At 32.9% G+C, this 27,079-nt stretch overlaps 1 protein-coding gene across 13 annotated transcripts in view; it reads left to right on the top strand.

Annotated features, from left to right (window-relative positions):
- Positions 1–26,362, top strand: part of LOC130442177 (FH1/FH2 domain-containing protein 3) — a 70,486-nt gene extending 44,124 nt beyond the window's left edge. For 5 of the 13 annotated variants that reach the window (XM_056776278.1, XM_056776282.1, XM_056776284.1 and 2 more), the window contains 9 exons: positions 11,861–11,919; positions 14,367–15,263; positions 16,612–16,752; positions 16,834–17,693; positions 19,854–20,450; positions 22,027–22,244; positions 23,259–23,451; positions 23,509–23,785; positions 25,189–26,362. In XM_056776278.1, coding sequence (XP_056632256.1) covers positions 11,861–11,919; positions 14,367–15,263; positions 16,612–16,752; positions 16,834–17,693; positions 19,854–20,450; positions 22,027–22,244; positions 23,259–23,451; positions 23,509–23,785; positions 25,189–25,262 — 3,316 coding nt within the window. In that variant the 3' untranslated portion in view covers positions 25,263–26,362. Of the gene's footprint in view, positions 1–11,860; positions 11,920–14,366; positions 15,264–16,611; positions 16,753–16,833; positions 17,694–19,853; positions 20,451–22,026; positions 22,245–23,258; positions 23,452–23,508; positions 23,786–24,611 lie in introns of those variants that run through there. The other 8 variants (XM_056776281.1, XM_056776286.1, XM_056776285.1 and 5 more) reach the window with 5 other exon arrangements.
- The last annotated feature ends 717 nt before the right edge of the window (positions 26,363–27,079 follow it).

Genomic DNA, 27,079 nt, shown 5'->3' on the forward strand with positions numbered 1-27,079 from the left:
AATCTCGACCAGTTATTCTGAAACTTGGTGCAATGATAGTTGAAATATCCACAGGCTCGAAACCTCAAAAACTCCCCAATCCCCCCAAAATCACCCCTAAATTGTCCGAAGTTACCCTAGGAGTAAATGAATTGGTTTTAGACGGTAATTAATTGTGAAACTAGACACAATGATAGTTCAAATCAAGCTGATTGAAAGTCTCAATCGATACGAAATTCCATAACCCCCTAAAACTAATATAACCCTCCTAAAACGACCCCTAAATTGTTCGAAGTTACCATGGGAGTAAAGAAATTGGTATTGGACGATAATTAATTGTGAAACTAGACACAATTATAGTTCAAATAAAGCTGATTGAAAGTCTCAATAGATACGAAATTCCATAACCCCCTAAAACTAACATTACCCTCCTAAAACTACCCCTGAATTGTTCGAAGTTACCATGGCAGTAAATAAATTGGTTTTGGACGATAATTAATTGTGAAACTAGACACAATGATAGTTCAAATCAAGCTGATTGAAAGTCTCAATCAACACGAAATTCCATAACCCCCTAAAACTGACATAACCCTCCTAAAACTACCCCTGAATTGTTCGAAGTTACCATGGGAGTAAATAAATTGGTTTTGGACTATAATTAATTGTGAAACTAGACACAATGATAGTTCAAATAAAGCTGATTGAAAGTCTCAATCGACACGAAATTCCATAACCCCCTAAAACTATCATAACCCTCCTAAAACTACCCCTGAATTGTTCGAAGTTACCATGGGAGTAAATAAATTGGTTTTGGACTATAATTAATTGTGAAACTAGACACAATGATAGTTCAAATAAAGCTGATTGAAAGTCTCAATCGACACGAAATTCCATAACCCCCTAAAACTAACATAACCCTCCTAAAACTACCCCTGAATTGTTCGAAGTTACCATGGGAGTAAATAAATTGGTTTTGGACTATAATTAATTGTGAAACTAGACACAATGATAGTTCAAATCAAGCTGATTGAAAGTCTCAATCAACACGAAATTCCATAACCCCCTAAAACTGACATAACCCTCCTAAAACTACCCCTGAATTGTTCGAAGTTACCATGGGAGTAAATAAATTGGTTTTGGACTATAATTAATTTTGAAACTAGACACAATGATAGTTCAAATAAAGCTGTTTGAAAGTCTCAATCGACACGAAATTCCATAACCCCCTAAAACTAACATAACCCTCCTAAAACTACCCCTGAATTGTTCGAAGTTACCATAGGAGTAAATAAATTGGTTTTGGACGATAATTAATTGTGAAACTAGACGCAATGATAGTTCAAATCAAGCTGATTGAAAGTTTCAATCGACACGAAATTCCATAACCCCCTAAAACTAACATAACTCTCCTAAAACTACCCCTGAATTGTTCGAAGTTACCATGGGAGTAAATAAATTGGTTTTGGACTATAATTAATTGTGAAACTAGACACAATGATAGTTCAAATCAAGCTGATTGAAAGTCTCAATCAACACGAAATTCTATAACCCCCTAAAACTGACATAACCCTCCTAAAACTACCCCTGAATTGTTCGAAGTTACCATGGGAGTAAATAAATTGGTTTTGGACTATAATTAATTGTGAAACTAGACACAATGATAGTTCAAATAAAGCTGATTGAAAGTCTCAATCGACACGAAATTCCATAACCCCCTAAAACTAACATAACCATCCTAAAACTACCCCTGAATTGTTCGAAGTTACCATGGGAGTAAATAAATTGGTTTTGGACGATAATTAATTGTGAAACTAGACGCAATGATAGTTCAAATCAAGCTGATTGAAAGTTTCAATCGACACGAAATTCCATAACCCCCTAAAACTTACATAACCCTCCTAAAACTACCCCTGAATAGTTTGAAGTTACCATGGGAGTAAATAAATTGGTTTTGGACTATAATTAATTATGAAACTAGACACAATGATAGTTCAAATAAAGCTGATTGAAAGTCTCAATCGACACGAAATTCCATAACCCCCTAAAACTATCATAACCCTCCTAAAACTACCCCTGAATTGTTCGAAGTTACCATGGGAGTAAATAAATTGGTTTTGGACTATAATTAATTGTGAAACTAGACACAATGATAGTTCAAATCAAGCTGATTGAAAGTCTCAATCAACACGAAATTCCATAACCCCCTAAAACTGACATAACCCTCCTAAAACTACCCCTGAATTGTTCGAAGTTACCATGGGAGTAAATAAATTGGTTTTGGACTATAATTAATTATGAAACTAGACACAATGATAGTTCAAATAAAGCTGATTGAAAGTCTCAATCGACACGAAATTCCATAACCCCCTAAAACTATCATAACCCTCCTAAAACTACCCCTGAATTGTTCGAAGTTACCATGGGAGTAAATAAATTGGTTTTGGACGATAATTAATTGTGAAACTAGACACAATGATAGTTCAAATCAAGCTGATTGAAAGTCTCAATCAACACGAAATTCCATAACCCCCTAAAACTGACATAACCCTCCTAAAACTACCCCTGAATTGTTCGAAGTTACCATGGGAGTAAATAAATTGGTTTTGGACTATAATTAATTGTGAAACTAGACACAATGATAGTTCAAATAAAGCTGATTGAAAGTCTCAATCGACACGAAATTCCATAACCCCCTAAAACTAACATAACCCTCCTAAAACTACCCCTGAATTGTTCGAAGTTACCATGGGAGTAAATAAATTGGTTTTGGACTATAATTAATTGTGAAACTAGACACAATGATAGTTCAAATCAAGCTGATTGAAAGTCTCAATCAACACGAAATTCCATAACCCCCTAAAACTGACATAACCCTCCTAAAACTACCCCTGAATTGTTCGAAGTTACCATGGGAGTAAATAAATTGGTTTTGGACTATAATTAATTGTGAAACTAGACACAATGATAGTTCAAATAAAGCTGATTGAAAGTCTCAATCGACACGAAATTCCATAACCCCCTAAAACTAACATAACCCTCCTAAAACTACCCCTGAATTGTTCGAAGTTACCATGGGAGTAAATAAATTGGTTTTGGACTATAATTAATTGTGAAACTAGACACAATGATAGTTCAAATCAAGCTGATTGAAAGTCTCAATCAACACGAAATTCCATAACCCCCTAAAACTGACATAACCCTCCTAAAACTACCCCTGAATTGTTCGAAGTTACCATGGGAGTAAATAAATTGGTTTTGGACTATAATTAATTGTGAAACTAGACACAATGATAGTTCAAATCAAGCTGATTGAAAGTCTCAATCAACACGAAATTCCATAACCCCCTAAAACTGACATAACCCTCCTAAAACTACCCCTGAATTGTTCGAAGTTACCATGGGAGTAAATAAATTGGTTTTGGACTATAATTAATTGTGAAACTAGACACAATGATAGTTCAAATAAAGCTGATTGAAAGTCTCAATCGACACGAAATTCCATAACCCCCTAAAACTATCATAACCCTCCTAAAACTACCCCTGAATTGTTCGAAGTTACCATGGGAGTAAATAAATTGGTTTTGGACTATAATTAATTGTGAAACTAGACACAATGATAGTTCAAATAAAGCTGATTGAAAGTCTCAATCGACACGAAATTCCATAACCCCCTAAAACTAACATAACCCTCCTAAAACTACCCCTGAATTGTTCGAAGTTACCATGGGAGTAAATAAATTGGTTTTGGACGATAATTAATTGTGAAACTAGACGCAATGATAGTTCAAATCAAGCTGATTGAAAGTTTCAATCGACACGAAATTCCATAACCCCCTAAAACTTACATAACCCTCCTAAAACTACCCCTGAATAGTTTGAAGTTACCATGGGAGTAAATAAATTGGTTTTGGACTATAATTAATTGTGAAACTAGACACAATGATAGTTCAAATCAAGCTGATTGAAAGTCTCAATCGACACGAAATTCCATAACCCCCTAAAACTAACATAACCCTCCTAAAACTACCCCTGAATTGTTCGAAGTTACCATGGGAGTAAATAAATTGGTTTTGGACGATAATTAATTGTGAAACTAGACGCAATGATAGTTCAAATCAAGCTGATTGAAAGTTTCAATCGACACGAAATTCCATAACCCCCTAAAACTTACATAACCCTCCTAAATCTACCCCTGAATAGTTTGAAGTTACCATGGGAGTAAATAAATTTGTTTTGGACTATAATTAATTGTGAAACTAGACACAATGATAGTTCAAATCAAGCTGATTGAAAGTCTCAATCGACACGAAATTCCATAACCCCCTAAAACTAACATAACCCTCCTAAAACTACCCCTGAATTGTTCGAAGTTACCATGGGAGTAAATAAATTGGTTTTGGACTATAATTAATTATGAAACTAGACACAATGATAGTTCAAATAAAGCTGATTGAAAGTCTCAATCGACACGAAATTCCATAACCCCCTAAAACTATCATAACCCTCCTAAAACTACCCCTGAATTGTTCGAAGTTACCATGGGAATAAATAAATTGGTTTTGGACTATAATTAATTGTGAAACTAGACACAATGATAGTTCAAAGGAAGCTGATTGAAAATCTAAATGGACATGAAACCTCAAATCACATCCCCCCAATCCCGTCAAAACTACCTTTAAGATTTTTGAATATTTTTTTTTGAATTATCACTGTGTCAAGTTTGAAAAGAAATAGCCGACACCCCTCCTTTTAAGATGCTCTCGGACCTTTCGAGGGTAGTTTTGGGTGGAGACTGACTTCAAACTATCATATGGGGGGATTGGGGTTTCGAGCCCATTCGAAACTATTTGCGCCTAGTTTCAGAATCCCAATTTCTATAAAGATTGAGCGGGGTCTTTTTGATTTTTGGTCTAACTTTTATCGTAAATATAAAAAATAAAAAACGATTTCGATTTTTTATAATCAAATAATAAATATGAAACATGTGGCAACACCGGCTTGAAATCTAATTTCCATTCACGAACCGATCAGATTGTCGGTACTGGATCTCAAGCAGAGTGTACCCCATTCACTTGATCCGCAGTCTCAGCTGTTTGACTTACAGTGAGCTTCGGTTTTTTTTTTTTAATTTCATCTAATTAAATAGTGTCGGTTTGATTTTAAGTTATTTGACGCTATGTGAGTGGATACAATCGCGGGTGGATTTCTAATAGTGGTCGTTAGTAAAAGGGGATGGTGGTTAACAACTGGTTTGTTCCAATAATATTTTTAGGGTTGAGGTGAAGGGTTATATTTGAGCCTAATTAAATATAAAAAAAAAAACAGAAACATAATATAGTTATTTGAACCGAATTCATCATTTTCTTACTGTGTACTATTTCTAATATATTTCCGAGCTTTCTAATACTTTATCATCGAGGAATTAATTTGTTAAGAAATGCGGTGTTTTAAATGTTATTTCTTTTAAAAAAATTATTGAATTCATAACATCTAAATATCAATATTCAAATCGACATTTGATATCGAAAATGTTTTTAAATTTAAATAAAAACTATTGAATATTTTTTGAAATTTAGGATGAAGTAATTTTTAAACTTTTGATTTATATGTTCCATTCAAAAATTGACATGACAATGATGAATTATTTTTACTCAATATGATCTATAAATTTTTCGTTCGGTTAATTTACTTTTTTATTGTGTCGTTTTTGACGTTTTGGGCGTGCGCCAACCACCATAAAATTTCAACTGTGATCGTGGTTGTCATGAAGATTAGACAACTAGTTACGGAACATTACGCAGCTCGGGATTTTGTTTGTAAAATGAAAAATATTTGCCAAATTTTGGTAATATCTGTTTTTCAAATTGAAAATCATCAATTACCAGCAATAGTAATAGGAAGCGGGTTGATAGGGGATGAATAATGAAGAACGGAGCAACTAATTTATTATTTTAATTTGACAAAGGGTGGTGGCATTGTTGGCGGTAAAATTTTAACCAATTGCAAGTGTGTAATACGTAGTCGGACTACCTTTTCGTTTACCTGAAATATTCCTGACCCGAGTTGGCGCATTCTCATCTCAAATAACTAAAATGGTTCTTATCAATAAAATAATTAGATAATTTTGAAAATAAACCAGAGAAATGTGTTACAACTACCAAATAAATTCATTGCATAACTTCAAATCGACATAATGTATTAATAACATTTTTTTAATCCTTTTGAATATTTATAACGTGATTTAACAAGTGAAACCCGCAGCAAATTCTGTTTTCGACACTTAGATAACTGTACCAAGGAAGATAATAAAAACCAAAAAAAAAGAAATAAGTTTACGAGAATCTAAATCTGCTTGAAACAAATTCTGAGTGATACGTTTTTGAAACAACATCATTTATAACTAAAGACGTTCTAACTTCCGAGTGTGAACTTCTACAATTACAGAACCAGATAAGAAGAACTGAGAAGATGATTCTCCTAGATTTCTAAAACAAAAATAGTCGTTGAAAGACCGCTGGGTTCTACTTTGGGGCGAGATAGGGAAGTTTGAACGAGGTCAAGACCAGTGGTCGACCAAATGAGGTGAAGACTCCAGAAATTTTGAAAAAATTAGGTGAATCCCATATTAACTGAAAATTTGGACGCTGCGAGCTATATGGGTGTCGCGTTTGCTTATAATCGAACGAAAACAGCGTCGTGAAGTGTTATGAAACGTGGATTCAGCAATTCACAACTGAAACAAAAAAAAAACAATCAAAACAATGGTCTGAAAAGGGAAAATCGGCTCCAAATAAGACAAATGCCGTTTCATTTACAGATAGAGTCATGGCGTCAGTTTGAGCGAAGGAATTGAACAAATCAGCTCAGAACAAAATGTTGTTTTATGAAGACACCTTATTGCAATGGACAAAATTAATTAATTAAAGTTTGAATTGATACCTCGTACACCTTATTGGCTAAATTTAACCCCCTTGGATAATTTGATGATTAACGAAGAGGCGTTTTGAAGAAAAAGGGTATCTCTGAGAAAAAAATATAATTTTTTTCTAATGCGACAATCAACAAGGTTTCGAATCACCCAGGAGAGCTGATATCACCTCCAGAGGGTCAAAACTGTATTAAGAAGGTGTCGACGAATAACTAAGATTAAGATGAAACTCCACGGCACGTATTGTTGGACCCTTTTCTTTTTTGGGGTGTTTGAGTGCACATCCTAAGGGAGAACGCATCGAAATTAAGGGGAAATTTATATATGTAGTGTTTTATGTTTGTCTTATGAATTTTCATTCGAAAATTGCTGAGCGTCTGGTTCATTGGGAACCGAATTTTAAATCCATGTAACTGTTGATTTCACGCAAATATTTGTTTTGTTATTAATATGTATTCTTACATAAAAATATTTAACAATAAATCAACACTTTCACGGCTAATTGATTGGAATATTCCAACGATCTAACGCGCGTTAGTTAAAATATTCATAGGCGCCAGAAAATAAATTTCTAAATATCTTGGAATGCGGATTTTTTACGTAATTGACATTTTTTAAATAACTTTAGAACGATATATTCCGAGAATAACTACCCTAAACTGATCTAATTAATTGGAAGATTTTGTGAAGGGTTTTGCGAGATCCAACTCAAGTTGGATCAAAACAACTATTGTGTTTATGTTCTTTCAAGCCTGGTGCGGCTCTAGCTGCAAAAGATTTCCATCTTCTATTTCACTCTTTACCAAATGTAACTCACATCCAGATAATGTGTCCTGTATATAACAGAATCTGCATATTGCATCCTCTACGAATCCTACGAGGTTCTGGTATACACTAAGATATTAAGACGTTTAGATACACTGTTAATTAATTTAATTTAATAAAATCAAACTCAAAAAATCATCCATTTTCTTATTTTTTACTAACTCCAATCGTTTACAATAGTGATTTAATTGATAGAACGTTAAGAAGTATTAATTTATATTTTCCATGTATATTTAATTGAGATTCTATCATGTATCAAGAATAAACAAATCAAAAATTGGGATTTAAATAAAACGAAATCATGCAAATCGAAATTAATTCTAATTTTTGCTGAATTATTTTGAAACTTTATCCACTTATAATTCAAAAACGAAGGCTAATGATACAAAACATCAAAAATTTAGCCTCTTTGCAATAGTAATTTGTCTTTGTAAACCTCCTACGTGAATCGAAATAGAATATTAGCTATCAAAATTGTCGTTATTTGCTGAATAATCAATTTTTATTATTTGAAATTTTCGATCCAGTGAATTTGATTTGATTGTAGTTGCAGGTTAAGAAAGGTCCTGATTGGGTTGAGATTTTTTTTCAATTACAGCTTAGATGAGTCCTTCCAGTTGTCTTTTTGTCTCATTTACTAGATAATCCACGAAAATATTATATTATTTTAATTAGTAAAATCTAATCATTTTATGTTTATTTAAATAATTTTTATAATAGAAATTTACAAAAATGCCAAAATATGGGTTGGGTAACATGATTGCATTTATGATTTCTTCTTCTTTTGCCCGTTCATCCTCATCGTTTTCATCAAGTAAAATACAGGACCGTATTTAGAAAAACATCTTTTGTTTCTAATTCTACAATTTTGAATATTGTAAAAAAATTATATTGGATCATTGTTTATACGTATGTATCAATTTTTTGTTAATTTATTTCTTTTGACTCATTCTGTTTTTTGTAATTTTTTGTAAACTTATTATTATAAAAAAGAGCCACAATCAAATAAACTTTTAATTTACTTTTATGTGATCTAAATCATATATTAAATTTTTCATTTATTCTCAATAATTCACTTAATTATTATTCCTTATATATTTGCGAAAAAATTTTGTTCTAAATACGTCCCTGTGCCCTAACAGACCGGCTGCGGTCACTAGGTTACCTATGCCTTCGAGCTCTTCTTTTTCTTCTTTCTTCCATCAGATACGCATACAATTCGATACAGTGTATATGCATGGACGTCAAACAGGTGTTCTTCTTCTAGGCCAGCCCGAAATATTTGATACATTCGAAAAGAAACTACATTCTGTATTAATTCAAGATCTATGAAATACATGATACTTAACATACGTTTAAAATATTTTTCTTGACTGGCCTATTTTAGAGGTCCAAATTTTTCTTTTATCATTATTACTAATGAAGTTCCATCCCCAAACATTTTCACCTTTGATAGATCTTCATCTTCTCTAATAAAAACTTATTTCAGAAACTTCACAGGCCAAAAAAAACTGAACAGTTTAGTCCGAATTGATTACGAATGTAGTTGAATTTCCATCGACGATTATCCAGGTGAATTTTCTCCAACATTTCTAAAGTTATCACCTCATTTGGTCGACTACTACGAACCTGGTCCTCGCAGGTCCTACCTCCTCGTTTATACCCAATAGTTTATAAAGAAGAAGCATCTAGTTCAGCTATTATAATAGTTGATCTAAGACGATGATGATCAATTTTTCAAATTCCGTACAAAATATGAGGGTTATTAATAAAATGAGGTTCTCAAAGAGCTGCTGAAGCTAGGAACGCTTTTAGATGGAACTTGGCGACGTTCATCATTGTCTTGGTAGCTGTGAAAGATTGAAACTTCCATTAGTAATGCAGAACTGGATAGGATGCTGTCTTACAGCCCAGATTTATCCCCCGGTGATTACCATCTCTTTCCAGTATTAGAGAAACCCTTGGAAGGATTGTTTTCCACAACCGAAGTCTAAGTTTTCCAAACATGTACTATTCAATACCAATAAACGTGTTTTTCGTTGTGAAAATTCGTTTAGAACCTCGTACTATCTATTTATTGGTTAATTTGAGTATTAATAAAAGTAAATATGACATTGATAGATCCTGAAAAACCCTTTGACTGGCTCAAATATATACCCTTCTCTAAATTTAATTCTGTAGCGAATATGAACGACGAATCTTCAGAACTTGATAAACACGAAGATGTAAATAAACTTGAATACTATAAAGAATCATCCCACAATCTTCTATCCCAATGGTTGCACGAATTAGAGACGAGATCGTCTCTATTTTGGTTACGATATTTAGGCGGCGACGAAGATGAAGATAAGCGTGCGAATTCACTGGGTTCAACTTGTAGTAGTTTTAGTGATACCGACGTTGATATAGTCGAAGAAAACGATGAGGATTTTTATAGTGACGTGTTCGCTTTGCAACCGTGTAGAAGCATCGCGCATCGTGAACCTGATTTATTAGTTGCTCTATCGGAAAATTGCACTCTGGGCCCCGTGTGCTATTTTTGCAGGTGAGACGAAATCCTCTTAAATGACATGAACTCTTAATAGTGTGTAGTCTTTGTCATATTTTCATTGGTTTCATCGACGAGAGTTAATGCATGGAAAGAGCGTGCAGAACATGTCCGTGTATCCCAGATGAATAAAACCCAACAATTTATGTATTTATAGAGGTTTTTGTTTTAATATTGAGGCTTTCTTCGACTCTGTATATAGTATTAAAGCATAAAGTTCAAGGTTTTTTAAGGAGGAAAATATGTAGCCTTGTTAGGATTTATTATTTGAAAAAAAATAGCTGCTAGCAACATAACTAAGTACCTATAAGAACTCGACGTTTCAATGTTCCCATTTTGAAATCATGAGAACTGCTATGGTATCATAAATATTAATTTCTCTTGTTATTGTTTCATTTTATAAACGGAATTACTTCAATTTTTTCTATTTCTATTATATTTGAAACATAAATCTATAAATTTATAATCGATAATTTTTTTTTTCTAAATAATATTTAGGTTACAAAAATTAGATATGGTTCATTACAAATTTCGTTTTTGTTCAAGGTCAATTTCGTGTGTTTTTATGTCACGATTATTTGTTTCAAAATTTTTTTGATCTTTTGTTCTACTTTTGTTTATATTATCAACAGGCGTGATCTATGGACATGAAATTCCCAATGAATCTATGGTATAAGTATGGAAAAATCGATTCATCTTTTGCTTTTTTTTTTGTTTCCTCTGTGACACACGCCAAATATTGCATCTGAAGAACTGTTTTATGATTTCAAAACCAAACCAATACAAAAACCACTAAAACAGTACAAGCTAAAACATCTAAAATATTTTTATCTATGCGACAGAAAGACACGTCGCAAGCTTCTATTTTCATCAGATATATGTCTTCCGAAGAGCCAAAAGAAGGTCTCTAACGCTCTGGGGATAAACTAGAGACAACAACGACTCTTCGTAGCAAAATAAACCTTTAAGGAATTGCTTTCCAAAGGATAAAACGTTTTGCTTTGTGCTCGAACGAAATAAATACATTCTTGAATTAAAAATCGACAAATGGTTGCAAAAACTGTATATTATAATGGATATAATTCAACCGACTAAATCTAAAATTGCAGGTTTCTTTTGAAGAAAAATCAATTCTTTTTGCATAACAACATAGCAACACCACGATAGAACCATTACCAAACTATTGACACGGTGATGGATCAAAGCATTAGAGCTTCAACAGCAGATCCTCTGAACACAAATAGTAACGAAATCTATATTTAGACATTTGGAATTGAAGCTTTGTAAATTGGAAAATATACAGAGTTGAAAATCAAATTAGATGAGTTAGAGATCCAGAAATCATGGAATAGTCTTCCAAATTGTTGCAGTGAGGTGAAGAAGTTGTTTTTAGGATTGCTAAGTATCTTCGGATCGATATATTCGTGCGAGTAAGCGTTTGAAACTTGAAACAAGTTATGAACGAAACATTTTGTAGCTCTTTAATAACTTGTTGTACTAAAGGGATTAGAGCTCGAATTATCAACTTATAATATGGAAATTTTGTTGTTTCAATACCCAATTAACTATTTTTGTTTCAGTAAAAAGAATTCGATAGTTCTTAGGACGCAGCTATCTGTCAGAGTTCACACAATTATTGGTGAGTATTTTTTGAAATTTTAACCATTTCCAACAACTGACTGCTAACATTTAATTAATAGAACGTTAAGAAGTATTAATTTATATTTTTCCTGTATGTTTACCTGAGATTCTACCATGTATCAAAAATGAAAAACCAAAAATATAACGTTCACGAAATCATTGAATGATGCTGAATGGTTTTGAAACTTTATCCACTTATAATTCAAAAACGAAGGCTTGTAAAACAAAAATTACATCGTGTCGATACAGATCATCAAAAATTTAGCAAACGACTTTGTAGAAACACCTCTAATCTCGATCAAATTTCAAAAAAAATTAGATCACGAAGCGAAAGTTTCGGATTTGTTAAAGAAAAAAACTAATTATTGGAAATGACCGGAAACTATAATTGATGGTCACGACGTTTTGTATTTCGATGGGAAATTCGTTTTTATGATCGTTTAACTATCCCATTAAATTTGAGTGGCTTTATAACTTATTCAAATCGTATCTTAAAATCGATTTAACAATAATTGATTATGTCTTATGTTCTTTATGACTCCATGATCTTAATTCTTGAAAAAATCCTCTTACAAAGGGCTTTACATTTTAGTGTTTAACGTTTTGTTCATTATTTAAAACAACAAATCACATTTTCTTGGCCAAACTGACCCGATTTAAGCAAATAATAACATGAGAAGGTAAACTAAAGTGCTTTTCCATCAGACAACGCCTATTTTGAAGAGAAAAAGGGCAACTTGAACCTTCTAACGTCATTAGGCTAACTGCGAGACTTAGAATCGCGTTCGTGTGAAGCTGGACACTCCAACGATGACGTAGCCTCCTCTTTCATGTACCAGCTGCATTCTAGGTCTTCTTAATACCCATAGTGTCGAGAAAGAGAGCAAAAAGTGTTCGTAGCTCATAGACGCTTTGGCTTGAACAGATTAACATCATTAGACAAGCTGTGAAGCTTGCCTAAGTGTTAGAATCACGTTCGTGTGAAGATGGACACTCCAAAGATGACGTTGCCTCCTCTTTCATGTACCAGCTGCAATCTAGGTCTTCTATAATTTTCCTAGTGTGGAGAAAGAGAGCAAAAAGTGTTCGTAGCTCATAGACGCTTTGGCTTGAACAGTTTAACATCATTAGGAAAGCTGTGAAGCTTGCTTAAGTGTTAGAATCACGTTCGTGTGAAGCTGGACATTCCAAAGATGACGTAGCCTCCTCTTTCATGTACCAGCTGCAATCTAGGTTTTCTATAATACCATAGTGTGGAGAAAGAAGTCTTCGTAGTGCATTTTTAAGTTAAGTGTGAGTATCACGTCCATGTGAAGCTGGGAACTCACAGATTACGTGGTTCCCTTTTTCCAGGTACCTGCGGTATTTTAGGCTCTTCATAATACCCATGGTGTGGAGCAAGAAGACAACTTAAATGTTTAGAGTTCATAGACGCTGCGGCTTGAACTAGTTGAATTTCGCGTCTATTTAAGAGAAGAAATTGCTTAGTAGAGCCAAAACGCTTATCTGTAGCTGGTATTATGCCAGATCCTGTCTTCCAAGCAAACCGTTGATAAACTTTTAACTACATTATGGATAGGTTCTTGTATTAATTTCTCACACCCCAACATACAATTTCGAAGGTCATAGCTCGATGGAAAATCTGCTGTTTCCATCACAGCAAATACGTAAGTTTAGAAGACGGTTCCATGTTTTCCGAGGGAGGAAGTTTCGCTTATTTTAAGGTGCCCTGCGTAAAAACCTACTCCGGTCAAGCCAGCCAATCTGGATTCATCTGTGTATCTCCAGAATATTAGCTGATCCGGTCTGTAGTTTTTTAAGGCATTAAGACATTATTTCATTTAAAATCTACGCGAATGAATAGTTTTGGACGTGGAAAGGGAAACAACCAACGATAGTTTTGATTTAGATCTTGAAGCTAAAGTCTTTTTGTCGGCCATAATATGATAGGAAGTTTGGACTAGCAGAATGCTCCAGAATGTTACATATAAAGGGAAGGGATCTGATTAACTCCAACCAATTGAAACTTACGATAGGAAGTGTAGATTTGATAAGATCCAGGAGATCGAACACCTAGGAGATTAAAACATATTTCAAGAGCCACCAAGTTAGGAATCATGAGACAAGGATGCTGTATGGCAGTGAGTGTTGGATCTTGATCATGAAATAAACATATAGAAATGAAAGGTTTTTCTGTTAGAAAGGTTATATAACCTCAGAGGTTGAAGATAGTTGGACAAAATCGTGGTTAAAGGAAAAAAAAACGATGTAGAGAAGACTTAGAAAGAATAGGAATAGAGAATCAGTTTAAAGCATCCTGGAACTAATAAATAGATGAAGGGATGCCTATAAGACTTGTTGAACTTATAATTTTTACTTTTTTGTCAAATATTCTATAGACGCGGGTATAAATCGAATCGCCAATTGAGTGTTTTTTCTTTTTAGAAAAACTGCTGACGTCTGAAGGGCGCGAACTCCGAAGAGCTCTGTTTTCGTTAAAACAAATTTTCCAAGAGGATAAAGATCTCGTACACGAATTCGTACAAAACGACGGGTTATCATGTTTGATAAAAGTAGGTTCGGAAGCGGATCAGAATTACCAGAATTATATATTGAGAGCTTTAGGTCAAGTTATGCTTTACGTTGACGGAATGAACGGCGTTATGGAACACAACCAAACCATCCAATGGCTCTACAGTCTCATATCTTCTAAATTCCGATTGGTAGTAAAAACAGCGCTGAAACTCCTGCTCGTATTCGTCGAATATACAGAATCGAATTGTATGTTATTGATAAAAGCTATACGTTCAGTTGATTATTCGCAAGGTGTTTTCCCCTATCACAATATAATGAAATTGTTGAAAGATTTCGAATCTGCCGATACGGAACTTTTGATCTACGCCATGACGCTTATAAACAAAATCCTCGGTGGAGTCCCCGATCAAGATACTTATTACGATCAAAGCGACGCGCTCGAAGAACAAGATTTGGAATCTGTGATTCAGAGATACATGTCGAAACCAGGTACAGATTTAGATCTGTTGCAACAGTTTCAAATTTACGAAGCGGTACTGCAATACGAAGACGGCGACGAAACCACCACACCGATCAGACATTTAGACGAGAGCTTGAGAAAAACGATAAGGAATAGAAAATCGGTTGTAGAATCGGCGGAAAGGAGAAAAAGTAGAAGACATTCCACGGGAAATACACCAGGAATGATTAGGAATAATTTGATACTTCAAACTAATAGGGAAGACGAAGATGACGAATCGTCGAGTTCCCAGAGCTCTGGGATAAACAATACGCAACTCAATGGTAGCTATAAGGATAATAATAAAGGTAAGGATCATTTTTATTATTTTAACTTTTATGTTTTTGTGTTTGTACATAAAATAATAGTTTTTTACCTGAAATTATAGAGGGGGATTAGAAAGATGATTACGAGTATTATAATCATCGTTTTTGACTAAAATATCTCGATATGGCATTTTGGACATCATTATTGAATATTGAAGATTTGTACTCTGGATCCAATTGTTCAAAAAAAATTTACACGTAAAGTTTGTCCACTTTATTCTCCACCAAAGATCCAAAGTGTCTTTTGGGGATGTTAATCCGGTTTTACAGTACTTCGTGGTCATTTAGTTAAAGCCTTTTGCATCTTGGATCAATTTCTAATCTCCAATTATCAAAAAACTGTTCTGTAGAGTGTTTTTAAAGCAATACGTTGCTTGTAAAAGACTGTTTTTTCCTAATCGATTATGGCTATTCCAAACACTCGTTTTGTTTATTTTTCTGCAATAGCTCTTTGATGGTGGTTCAAGACTTTCTCGGTTGTCTCGAGAGGATTTGTTTCAAGTTCTGCAATTAGCACGAAACCTTTGAGAAAATCAAAAAGCATAAAAAAATGAACATTGGAAAGGGTTAATAATCAATGGAGGAAGAGTAAATAGAGTAGGTAAAGAAGACAATGACGATGGAAAAGATCAGAAAAATAAAAGCTCAAAACCAATAAAAAAAATAGATGTTTAAACTGGTACGGACTCGTAAAGAAAAGGAAAGAAAAAGATATAGGAAAGGAAAACCCAGGAAAACTTAGATTCTACAAGTAGCACAGAAAGGAGGGAAAAGGGGAAAGCAATACACCAATTGAAAGAAAAAATCGATAAAAGGAGAATGAAAACTAATACCCCAAAATTCTGAATCTCGAAAAGGCGTAAAAGAAAAGAAGAAGTGATTGCTAGAAAAAAAAAATGAAGAATAAGTTGGAATAGTGACGAAGAAAAACTAGTTGGAGGATAAACAGCAAAAGAAAATGGTTCGACGAATCCAACTTGAGTGGGCTACAGAAAAATCGCGATTCCATACACCCACAAGGGTAGGAAGAGGATTGAATGAGTAAAAATTGAAAAAAAAAATGTTTTTGGCACGCTTCCGAAATATACAATAAGCTGATGACTGATAATAAAATATCGATGAGCTCAGAAACTTTGGGTTCCCTAATAATAATAATAAAAAATTTGTCTTTTCATATTAAAGTTTTTGTAATTTGATAATAACGAGGTAAATACGAATTATTTTAACATTTTCGTGTGTGTTGATTTCCACTATTTTTAAATTAAGGTGTTTTTCTGCTTGTTTGAACCAATGTAAATAACTGCTGCATAAATAGTTTTGCTTTGCTTAGCTTACGAAGCTGGCGTGACCCCAGCTTTAAAACGTCGCCGAGAAAGAGCCGAGAGACAAAGAAGTTTCATGAAAGAACAAGAATCGACGGGATTCTTCAGGAATTGCCTTTTACACGAAGGAAAAAACGAAAACGAAAACGGTAGGTGCCGGCTTATCAGCAAATTTCCTTCCCAAATACAACAACAATAAATCTTCTATTGAATCCACGTATTATTTTCAGGAAATTACCAATTTCAACAACGCATATCCAACGGGACTTCCATAATGCGTAATTCGAGTAGGAAAGATTTAACACCCTTAATGAACGCCGTTAACAAATTAGATTCCGATGAAAAACAACCGTGGATTTATTCCGTGATCCAAAATCAAGAAAAATTAGACGAAATCGAAAACGGAAACGATAACGAACGAAACGTCTTACTCCAATTGAAACGCGAAAACACGGTCAAAGATATAACGCAAAAATTAGCGAATCAAAACATACTCAACAGTCCTTCGGAAGAAAAAATAAACAGGATCGGAGATATGTCGGGATTGATATCGAAGGCTAAGGAAGGTCTGGCGAAAAGTAAATCGAAAATTGAAATAATCAAGAGTCCGACTAACGAAAATCTCGCTAAAACCGAAGCGAAAAAATCAGAAAACGAACTTCGTTGGGAGGAATTAACGGCGAACCTTAACAGATCATTAAATTTATGCGATATGGATTTCACCGATCTGGGTAGCGACGACGAAGTGGATATATTAGCCCCGGTTACTGTATCCAACGGAATACCCCCACCGCCGCCTCCTCTTAAAGATATATGCACCGCACCGCCTCCACCTCCTAGGGTAGCGCCACTGGCACCTGCCCCGCCGACGTTCAATCACCAAAGGACTTGTAAAACGGCCGAAACGAAAATACCCATCAAGAAAAATAAGAAAACCGTCAAATTGTTTTGGAAAGAAGTCAGGGATGATCCGATTACGCATTTGAAATTGAAAACCGGTTTCATATGGGATGAACTGTCGCCGGTTAATGTGGATACTCAAAAACTGGAACACCTTTTCGAATCTAGGGCAAAGGATCTTATCACTAAAGTGAGTTATTTTCATTATTTTTACTATTTCTAATTACTCTAATCAAAATAAAATATCAGTAATAATGAATCGCACTGTACATAATGATTTAACTCTAATTTTTTACTTTTTGCATTTTTTTGTTAATAAATCGTGTTGACTTTAGGTTACTTTTAAATGAAAATTAAGTTGTTGAAAAAATTAAAAATATTGACGTTTCAAATTTTTTTTGGTGGATACGAAATAGATCGAAACGTCAAAAAATTAATACTGTAAATGATTTAGTTTTGTTCGCAACTAGTGCAAAATGCGAAATTTTTCTGTGAGTATTTCAAAAAAATTGAGAAAGAAAAACATTTTTTTATATATATTTTTTCTTTTTCTTTGGTGATCTTCGCTACGCATGTGCGGGTTTTAGGAGGTGAGTGTTTTTTTCCATATCTTGGTGATGGACCCCTCTCTATTTTTATCCATATTCCACCCTCAATATTTCTACAAAAATCCTACTTTCAAAATTAGTTAAGCTTATTTATTAAATAAAATTAAAATTTGAATCAACACACTGTATATCATCGCTTTGTTTGGTACATCGAATATTTCATGATTGTTACCCGGCTCGAAGTACCAAACAACGTAATTGTGTAGTTGTATTATACAGCGTGTTCTATACGAATATCACCAAAACTTACGCATTATATACAAAGCATGAAAATATGGCTGCTACATTTTCCTCCATTTTCTTTTTCTCTTCTTCTTTTTACGTCAAAGCATGTATAGTATAACCGGAGATAAAATATGATTTAATATTTGCCCCAACTTTTCTTAATACCTTTCTATAAACCTCTAAATTTGACTCTAAGTTGGAATAAGTAGTTATTGCATGAAATACGAGGTGTGATTGAAAAAATACGATCAATTAGCAACAAATACTGTCCTTGGTTAGCAGTGAATTCACCTTAACGTTTAATCCACGGCTCTAAGCATTTATGAATGAAAAATATTCAAAGTTCTGTCTTGTCTTTGTTTTTAATGTCAAAAATTTCTTTCGCGATTTGGACTTTGCGAATCTGGTTAGGTATATTTTCGGTTTAGGAAATAATCCAGTATCTCCAGATAAAATTCCTCTTAGAACCAGTTTTGATTGTTCTAAGCCTTCCGTAATCGTAAAAATCCATTACCATGACCCTGTACTTTGTTTTTTATTGACAGATCAAAATTTCCTTAGGAATTCTCAATTTTGGTTTTAAATTCGTAGTAATAGACAAATTTTGACATTTCTTTGGTACTTCGCTTCAAAACATGAAGCTATGAAGTCTTCTAATATGAATAAATGCAGAATTAATGATTGCCACTTAACAATTCATTCATCGTATTTTTTTAATCACACCTAGTATATATTTCAAGCCAAAAACGCAAGATTAAAATCCCTACAATATTAATAACCCTAATATTTATTAACTAGAAAAAATAAACGCCATCGAGCGAAAAAAAAACGACTCAGGCAACACCCCTGCAATCGCAAGTCACTGGCAAAAAAACTGAACACTAAAGGCCCAGAATCAGCGAGAACTTTCATCAAAAACGCGGTTCCGGAAGAAAAAGTAGAAAATTTCGTTAATTGTCACCAGAAACTCGAGTGGTTGGACAATCAGAAGAAGACTTAATATTGAGTCAAAAAAGCCAGCTGCTGATCTCAAACGAACAAGCAACACGTCTAATTTTCCTGAGAACACGTTAATTAGAATGACGAACTTCTCAGATTAAAGCAGACGTGTTTACAGAAGATCTGAAAAAAGATTCGCGCAGTTTTGCATAAAAGAAAACGTTGCTTTTGGGTATTTTATTGTTTAAAAGTTCTTTTCGTTCGTTATTTGTAATTCACCAATCAATAACAATATAAACCGTCACATTATAAAACTAATAGTAAGACTAGAAGTTGAAACCCACTAGCAACACGCCACGCTACTCCACGCCACGTGTTGAATATATGTGTATATGTCGTATGAGAATTTTGCATCGTGCTACGAGTGGCGGCTGATTGTGTACGCAGAGAAATGAATGAAATCGATACGTGGCGTGGCGTGTTGCTACAAATTTTTTGCTAGAGACTTTTGACTGCGATTGTGCGCCTTGAGTGGTTTTTTTTGCTCGCGAGTGTATTTATATGAAAAAATTCTGTAGAAACAACAAGAAATGAACAAAAACAAAGAAATAATCGTACTGGATCCGAAACGTTCGAACGCTATAAACATCGGCATGACGAAACTCCCGCCGCCTCGTTCGATCAAAACCGCCATATTAAAAATGGACGCGACGATCATGAACCGCGAAGGCATCGAAAAACTCCTCACGATGTTACCGACAGAAGAAGAACGAACCAAAATCCAAGAAGCTCAAGCCGCTAATCCGGAAATTCCTCTAGGTAGCGCCGAACAATTTCTGCTTACGCTCGCCTCCATTTCCGAATTACCGGCCAGATTGAAACTTTGGGCTTTCAAATTAGATTTCGAAAATTCCGAAAGGGAAATCGCCGAACCTCTGATGGATCTCAAACAGGGTTTCGAAGTATTGAAAGTGAATAAAACGTTCAGGGGGATATTGAGCACACTATTATCCGTCGGGAATTTCTTGAACGGGAACGAAGTGAAGGGATTTCAGATCGAGTACCTCGCCAAAGTACCTGAAGTTAAGGATACAGTTCATAAACATTCTCTGCTGCATCATCTTTGTCATATCGTTATGGAGAAATTTCCGGACGCCACTGATTTGTATTCGGAGGTAAGTTTTATTTTTTTTAGTGTATATTCGTGTTACGAACACGCATACTGACGTAGATTGTGAAGACGGTCCTGTTCTAGTAAATAGAAACTAGATTTTGGGGGATGCGGAAATTCTCGCAAGGATCTTTTATATTCGGCGGCGATTTTTTTTTATAATTTATTTACAGGATGTATTATGAACTTTTTAGTCCAGGCTACAAAGGTTTTTACCTAAAATTTCGACAGCATGTAGTGAATACATTAAAAAGTGAAATCTACCCTACGCCGATGTGTATTTTTGCCTTAGGGGTGAATTCAACCCCAACTAGGGGGTGAAAATTTTTATGTAATAACCGCGGAAATTCATAGACGACCAATTTTTAAGCAAAAAATGTGATTAGGTTTTTTTTCGAAAAATCAATAGTTTTCTAGTTATGCGCAATTGGAATATTTTTCTTGAAAAAAATCGATTTTTTATGAATAACTCAAATACTTTCGATTTTATCAAAAAAAGTATGATGAACAAAATTGTAGCTTATAAAAACACAAAGAGATTGAATTTTTTTAATTTGCTTTAGGCATAATGCAAACCGAGTTATGATTTATTGAAGATTGAATATTTTTACCAAATGAAAATTTTTCAAAATTCAACATCGATTAACGGAAAAACGATCAACTTTTCGAGATAATCGCATATAATCTTTGTCAATGTACTTTTAAAAAGCTTTAAAATGAGAGATACTAGAACTATCTAGTAGAAAAACTAAGAAAGTTATGACTGAAATTAAATCGATTTATATTTTTTTGTAGAAAAAAATCTGAATTTCACCATTAGCAATAGTACCCAAATTGTAATAAAAATTTAACTCGGTGATTATTTTCATTATTTCACATACCAATAACGATTTTTAGAAGTATGAACGATTAAGAATACATTATTTCGAAAAAAAATTATGTTTAAAGTCGACAAATCATTTTCGAAATTTCTAAAAAATTTCCTGAAAAACTATAGGATATACATAAAAATTGATGAGATTCAAAAAGTTTTTTTCGAACCCTTTAAACGTTGCACTTAAAAAATATGAGGGCTAAAGAAATTTGAAACGTTTACAAACTTATAGGTTAGAAAATTCCCTATAAATCTACGTTTTGAACAAGTAATTTGCTTGAAAATTAACAGAGATATGGCCAAAAAATTAATTACACTTTTTTTTTAAATGTTGGAGCAAAAAAATGTCAATTTGAAAAGAGTCACGAAATAAATAAATAATATTTTCTCAATTTCATATTAACCGGGGATGTTTTATGAGGGATGACATACTTTTTTCAAACCTTGAAAGTATCTTTCTAATTATTAAATCCTCATATTTATAATTTTATTAATATTTTTCCATGAGGGGTAGTTTTCACCCCTAAGATTAATAAGCACATATCGTCATGGGGTAGATTTTGATGGTAAAGGTAAGTCAATTCCAATTTTGTATGCAAATTTACCTTAGTAGCCTGGACTATTTCGTTTGTTTATATTCTAGAAATGGAATTATCGAGAAATCCATTTTGTATAAATAGAGGCTTGTTTATCTTATTCTGTTTAGATTGGTGCAATTACCAGGGCTTCCAAAATCGATTTCGACGAACTAGCTTTAAATATCCAAAGACTCGAATCGGACTGTAAAGCCTCATGGGACCACCTGAAATTAATTGCTAAACATGACGGTTCCACCATGATGAAAGTGAAAATGTCTGATTTTTTATCAGATTGTGCTGAAAGGATTATTCTATTGGGAATCGTACACAGACGAATCATCAACAGGTAAACTTTTATTTTTCTAATTACCCTCGTATTATATTGCCACTAGATTTACTAAACATTAAATAGTGTTAATGATATTTCATTTTAAATATTTTAATCTTAATTTCTATAAATGAATACTTGGAGGTGATATCCATCTTATTTTGTCCTTTGTTAATTTAAAACCAACTTGTGGTGGCCTCTATCTGTCAAATCGAGAACTTATTAATCGATGTTTTATCCGAAATCAGTTTGGTCTAGGTCTAGAAGTAGATATCTATTTGATTTTTGTTTTCCAGTAATAATGTAGATGGCAGCATTAACATTTTATGTCAAATATCCTCAAAATTATTTTATTTAGTATATAAAAAAACGGAACTTTTTTTTGAACTTTCAAAAATTTATTTAGATCTCTAAATATATTTCTTCACCATCTATTGGCACTAAAGAAAAAAATAGAAACTTAGATATATTCGATTCATATTGTTGTAGTTGAATGTAATTCTAAACTAAAAGAAGTGTACAAAAGTTTCGATAATAATCTAATAGGAAAAATGAATTTAATATTCCAATTTTTTTTATTTTTCTCTGAATTTGCGATCTTTTTATTCTATTAAAAAATAATCAAATCAAAAATAAATTCATTGTATTTTGGGTTTTAATTAATTTTCATCATTTTTTTATACTAAATACCTACACTTACATCAAATTCAAAAAAAAATATAGCAAATGGCGTTGTTAGTGTTTCAATGAAATTCTAATCTACAGGAGGTGTTCCAAAATATTGCCAATTATATGAAACAAAATAAATTATTTTAATGTTTCGAATTGTTAAATTATAATTTTTTGTTATCATCGCGATTGTTATACGTACAGGGTGATATTCTTTCACGATATACTCTTATCTCGAGTTACAATAATCATTTTCTACGACCTAAAGTATACACTTCAAGTTTTACTGGTTTTTACCCGGCTCGAACGACCATATAACGTAGTGATAGTATAACATATGGTTCAAGAAATGATTTTTTTCAGATTCCACAAGTTTTTACTTTGGTTAGGGATACCGATACATCAAATTTCCGACACCAAACCAAACGAGTTTTGTAGAATCGTATCTGAATTCGCTTTAGAATACAGAACGACACGAGAACGAGTACTTCAACAACTAGAAAAAAAAGCTAATCACAGAGAGAGAAACAAGACCAGAGGAAAAATGATTACGGACGTAAGTTGAGAAAAAAAAATAATAATTAACTTCTATTTAATTTTTTTTTGTTATTAGGTTGGTAAATTTAGGTCGAAAGAAGATAGAGCTGACGCGGAATTAAGACAACTATTAGGTAGCGATATGTCGGACGTAGAAAGTCTACAAGGTACTTTACCTTGGAGGAGAACGCGCAAAGACGGCAACAGATCTTTTTTGAGTCCTGGTAACGGCAATTTGACTGATGGAGACGACGAACTTATCGAAACGTTGGTGAAAACCGCAACCAAAGCTCCTTCGACAAGAACAGCGCCTAGAGAAAGGAAAAGAACCAGGCACGCCGACAGAAAATCTCGTAAGTAGATCGAATTCCGTTTCAATTAAAATTTTTTATTTTTCAAATTCATATAAATTTTAATAAATCACTTTTCTTTTATAATTATAATTTAAATTCATTATTCACTATAAGTCATGGTACATTAATTGAATTCGTAAAATTTTAAAATAAACGTGGCAACGTTGTAACCGTATTATGTACGAACGCAGTGATGTGAGTAGAGTGAATCGCTGTTACTTAAAACTGTTATATTGAAGAGCTGAATTTCTTTTTTTAGTTCTTAGATCTTTTAATTTATTTTTTTGGTAAAACGTCTTTATTTTAAATCTGGTTTGCTAGAGAATTTTTTACAGTACTAATTTTTTATTAAGACGTTCCATCATTAGCAAATACAGTTTCTGTACTGAACTGTCAGTCTGTATCGTGTGTATTCGTCGGTAGGATTCGGTTTTGGTATGATTTGTTCTCTGTATGCAAAATCAGTCGAGGCTCCGCATCACTCGAGTGCCTAAAGAAAAAATCAGGATACGAAATTTGGAGAACCCTGATTAATTTTTTTTAAATACATGTAAATTTATAAAACTAAATATAAGAAGACCAGAATATTTTGAGGTTATGTTTATTTAAATATATTACAGTACGTCCCACAAATTTAACGATCATTAGTATACGAATCGACCTTTTGTATACAACGAAGTTACTGTTAAGCAGGGTTGCCAAACTTAACAATTTCGGAAAAATAATTGTGCGATTATTCAAAAAGGAAAGCATTAAATTTTTATATGATATAAACTGAAATAAATGAATGCGAATATTATTAACGTTAAATTTATTCTGTATACAGTAAAAAGGTCTAGAACTAGGGAAAATAACCCGTTTGGTAGCAGAGATTCTCCTTGAAATAATCGACTTTGGTATGTGGGTGTGACGTTTTTTTTCCAAAAAAACTTAATGCATCTTTATAACTTTTCACTAACTTTTTGACGTTGTCTGTATGATTACTAATTGTTGTTGTGTTTATTTGCATCATAGTATACAGAGTGATTCATGAGAATTTTCGAAATATATAATTTAACTATTTTCGTAATATGTTTCACTTTATGAATCACTCTATACAGGGTGTCCCGCATACGAACCGAAACAGAACAAATCAATGACTGTTACTTCTATACAAGGTTGTTTTCTTAATAAGAACTAAAATTTCGAAAACTATTGAATCCTTTGCAACCTTTTAACAAATTAATTAGGATGATCTAACCTTAAAATGTCATTTTTTTTATCTATTATTATTCAAAGAGAAATCCGATAACCAAAAGTTGGAGTCGACGTGAAATGTCTGCTTTTCTTATACGTGACACACTGTATATTTTGAATTTAGTATTAAATTATGATCGTTCCTATTCAGAAATTCTCTTATTTAGTTCGCAGAACGCTGAAAAACGGTTTATCCGAAGAAGAGAAAAATCATCTGTCAGCTTTCATTAAAGGATATTGAAAAAAAAATTATAGAAATCAGTTGGAAATCAAAAAGTGCTGTGTCCTATTAAAAAATTTTCATGAATTCACCATTAAAACGGGCTAGTTCCACAATACGAATCGAAATTACAGAGAAAACAAATCGACAAAACAAACCTTCGTGAAAATGTCTTAATCTTTTCTATAGGGTGGTTAGAGCGTGATTTAACTTGTCAACGCTATTTCACTCTTGTAGTTTTTCTTCTTTTTTAATCTTTAGTTTCGTCTCTGGTTAAATAGATGACGTAATCGGTGTAGGAATACAAATATGGCGTCGTTAATGTGAATTACTACTGTTATAGCTTTTTTTAAATATACATCAATAGTTTTTGCGCAAACTGTATCATAATTTGAAATAATAGTTGTGGAACTATCTTTACAACATCTGTTAATAAGTTGTAAACATTTTTTTTATACTGAATTTGTTATGTGATACTATTATGGCTGCTCACTCATCTCGTTGTTTTTTTTACTATTATTTATGTGTACTTAGTTAGATATTTTTTTTTAGTTTATTACGATTTAGCTTCTTATTTATTATTTTTTTATAAGGGACGAGAAACAGCTGTTAACACTTTTTTTTAATAACAGAAAGCGTCTTTTAAGTTGCTTCTAGTCTTCAATTATCAACTTCAAAACGTGATTTTAGCTTCTGGCTTCGATATTTGAAATGCTTTTTTATGTATGGTCGGTAAATAAGCGTTCATAAAAATTAAAAAAAAAATGGATCATATTTTTTTTTTGTTATTAATTTAGAAAATCCAACAAAATCCAGAAGTTAAAATCGATCTGAATAGAAAAAATTACTCACTAATCAGAAAATTATTACATTATCCATGGATGATTATCGTAATTATAGCAAGGATCATTCATAACTTCCTTTATCCTTATTTTGATTGTAAGGAGATTTAATGGCATGAAAAATGTACATTTATTATTAATTTCGATAAAAAAACATCCGCCTCTTTTATTATAGGTTCCTTTTTTATCTTATTTCTTTTTTTTAATGCTGTGTTTTATGTTATTTTCGATTTAGTATGTACTTGTTCAAAATGTATAATAAAATCAGTTTTTGTTAAACCTTTTTTGTTTTCATTTCACTTTCCCTGTATATTCATTCAACTTCAGTAATCAATGTATAAAAATTTTCATGAGGTAAGTGACGAAATTTTTTTCCATTTTGAGCTGACAATCATATGACGTGGCGTCAGCTGGAGTCACGGAAGTTGTTCAACTGTAAAGATAGGCGATACTTTAAACAAGCCGTTGTATAAATGGTTGCATACGTAAAATATTCAATAAATAATATTGAATTTCAATTGTAAATGACTGATAAATTATATAAATCTTCGTCTTTCTGGCTGTAGATTTCACTTCTTTGATTGACTTTTACTTCGTGTTCCAATTAAAGAGATTTTTTTGTTTATATGATCACTGCTAGCGTTGTAGTAGGATATAGGTATGGTATACAAGATGAAATAAAAGAATTTTAGGTAAAAAGATTTATTTGTTTACAAACCATGTACCTATAACAACATTATGTGTAAAGTTGATTAAAAAAATTACAACGTGGATGCTATATAAAATACACAACTAGATTTGAAGATAGACAATACTTTAAGCACGCCAAGGTATAAATAGTTGCATACTTTTAGAACATACTACATTCGCTTTACTGCTGTAATCAATAGAATCAATTGAATAATTGATTGCTTAACGACAACTATAAATTATTTAAAAAAAGGAGAATTTGAATGTAATGTGTGAAATTTATAAATTATTAATAACAACAGCGTT

This window comes from Diorhabda sublineata, chromosome 3 (assembly GCF_026230105.1).
Source record: "Diorhabda sublineata isolate icDioSubl1.1 chromosome 3, icDioSubl1.1, whole genome shotgun sequence".
NCBI classification, from domain to species: domain Eukaryota; kingdom Metazoa; phylum Arthropoda; class Insecta; order Coleoptera; family Chrysomelidae; genus Diorhabda; species Diorhabda sublineata.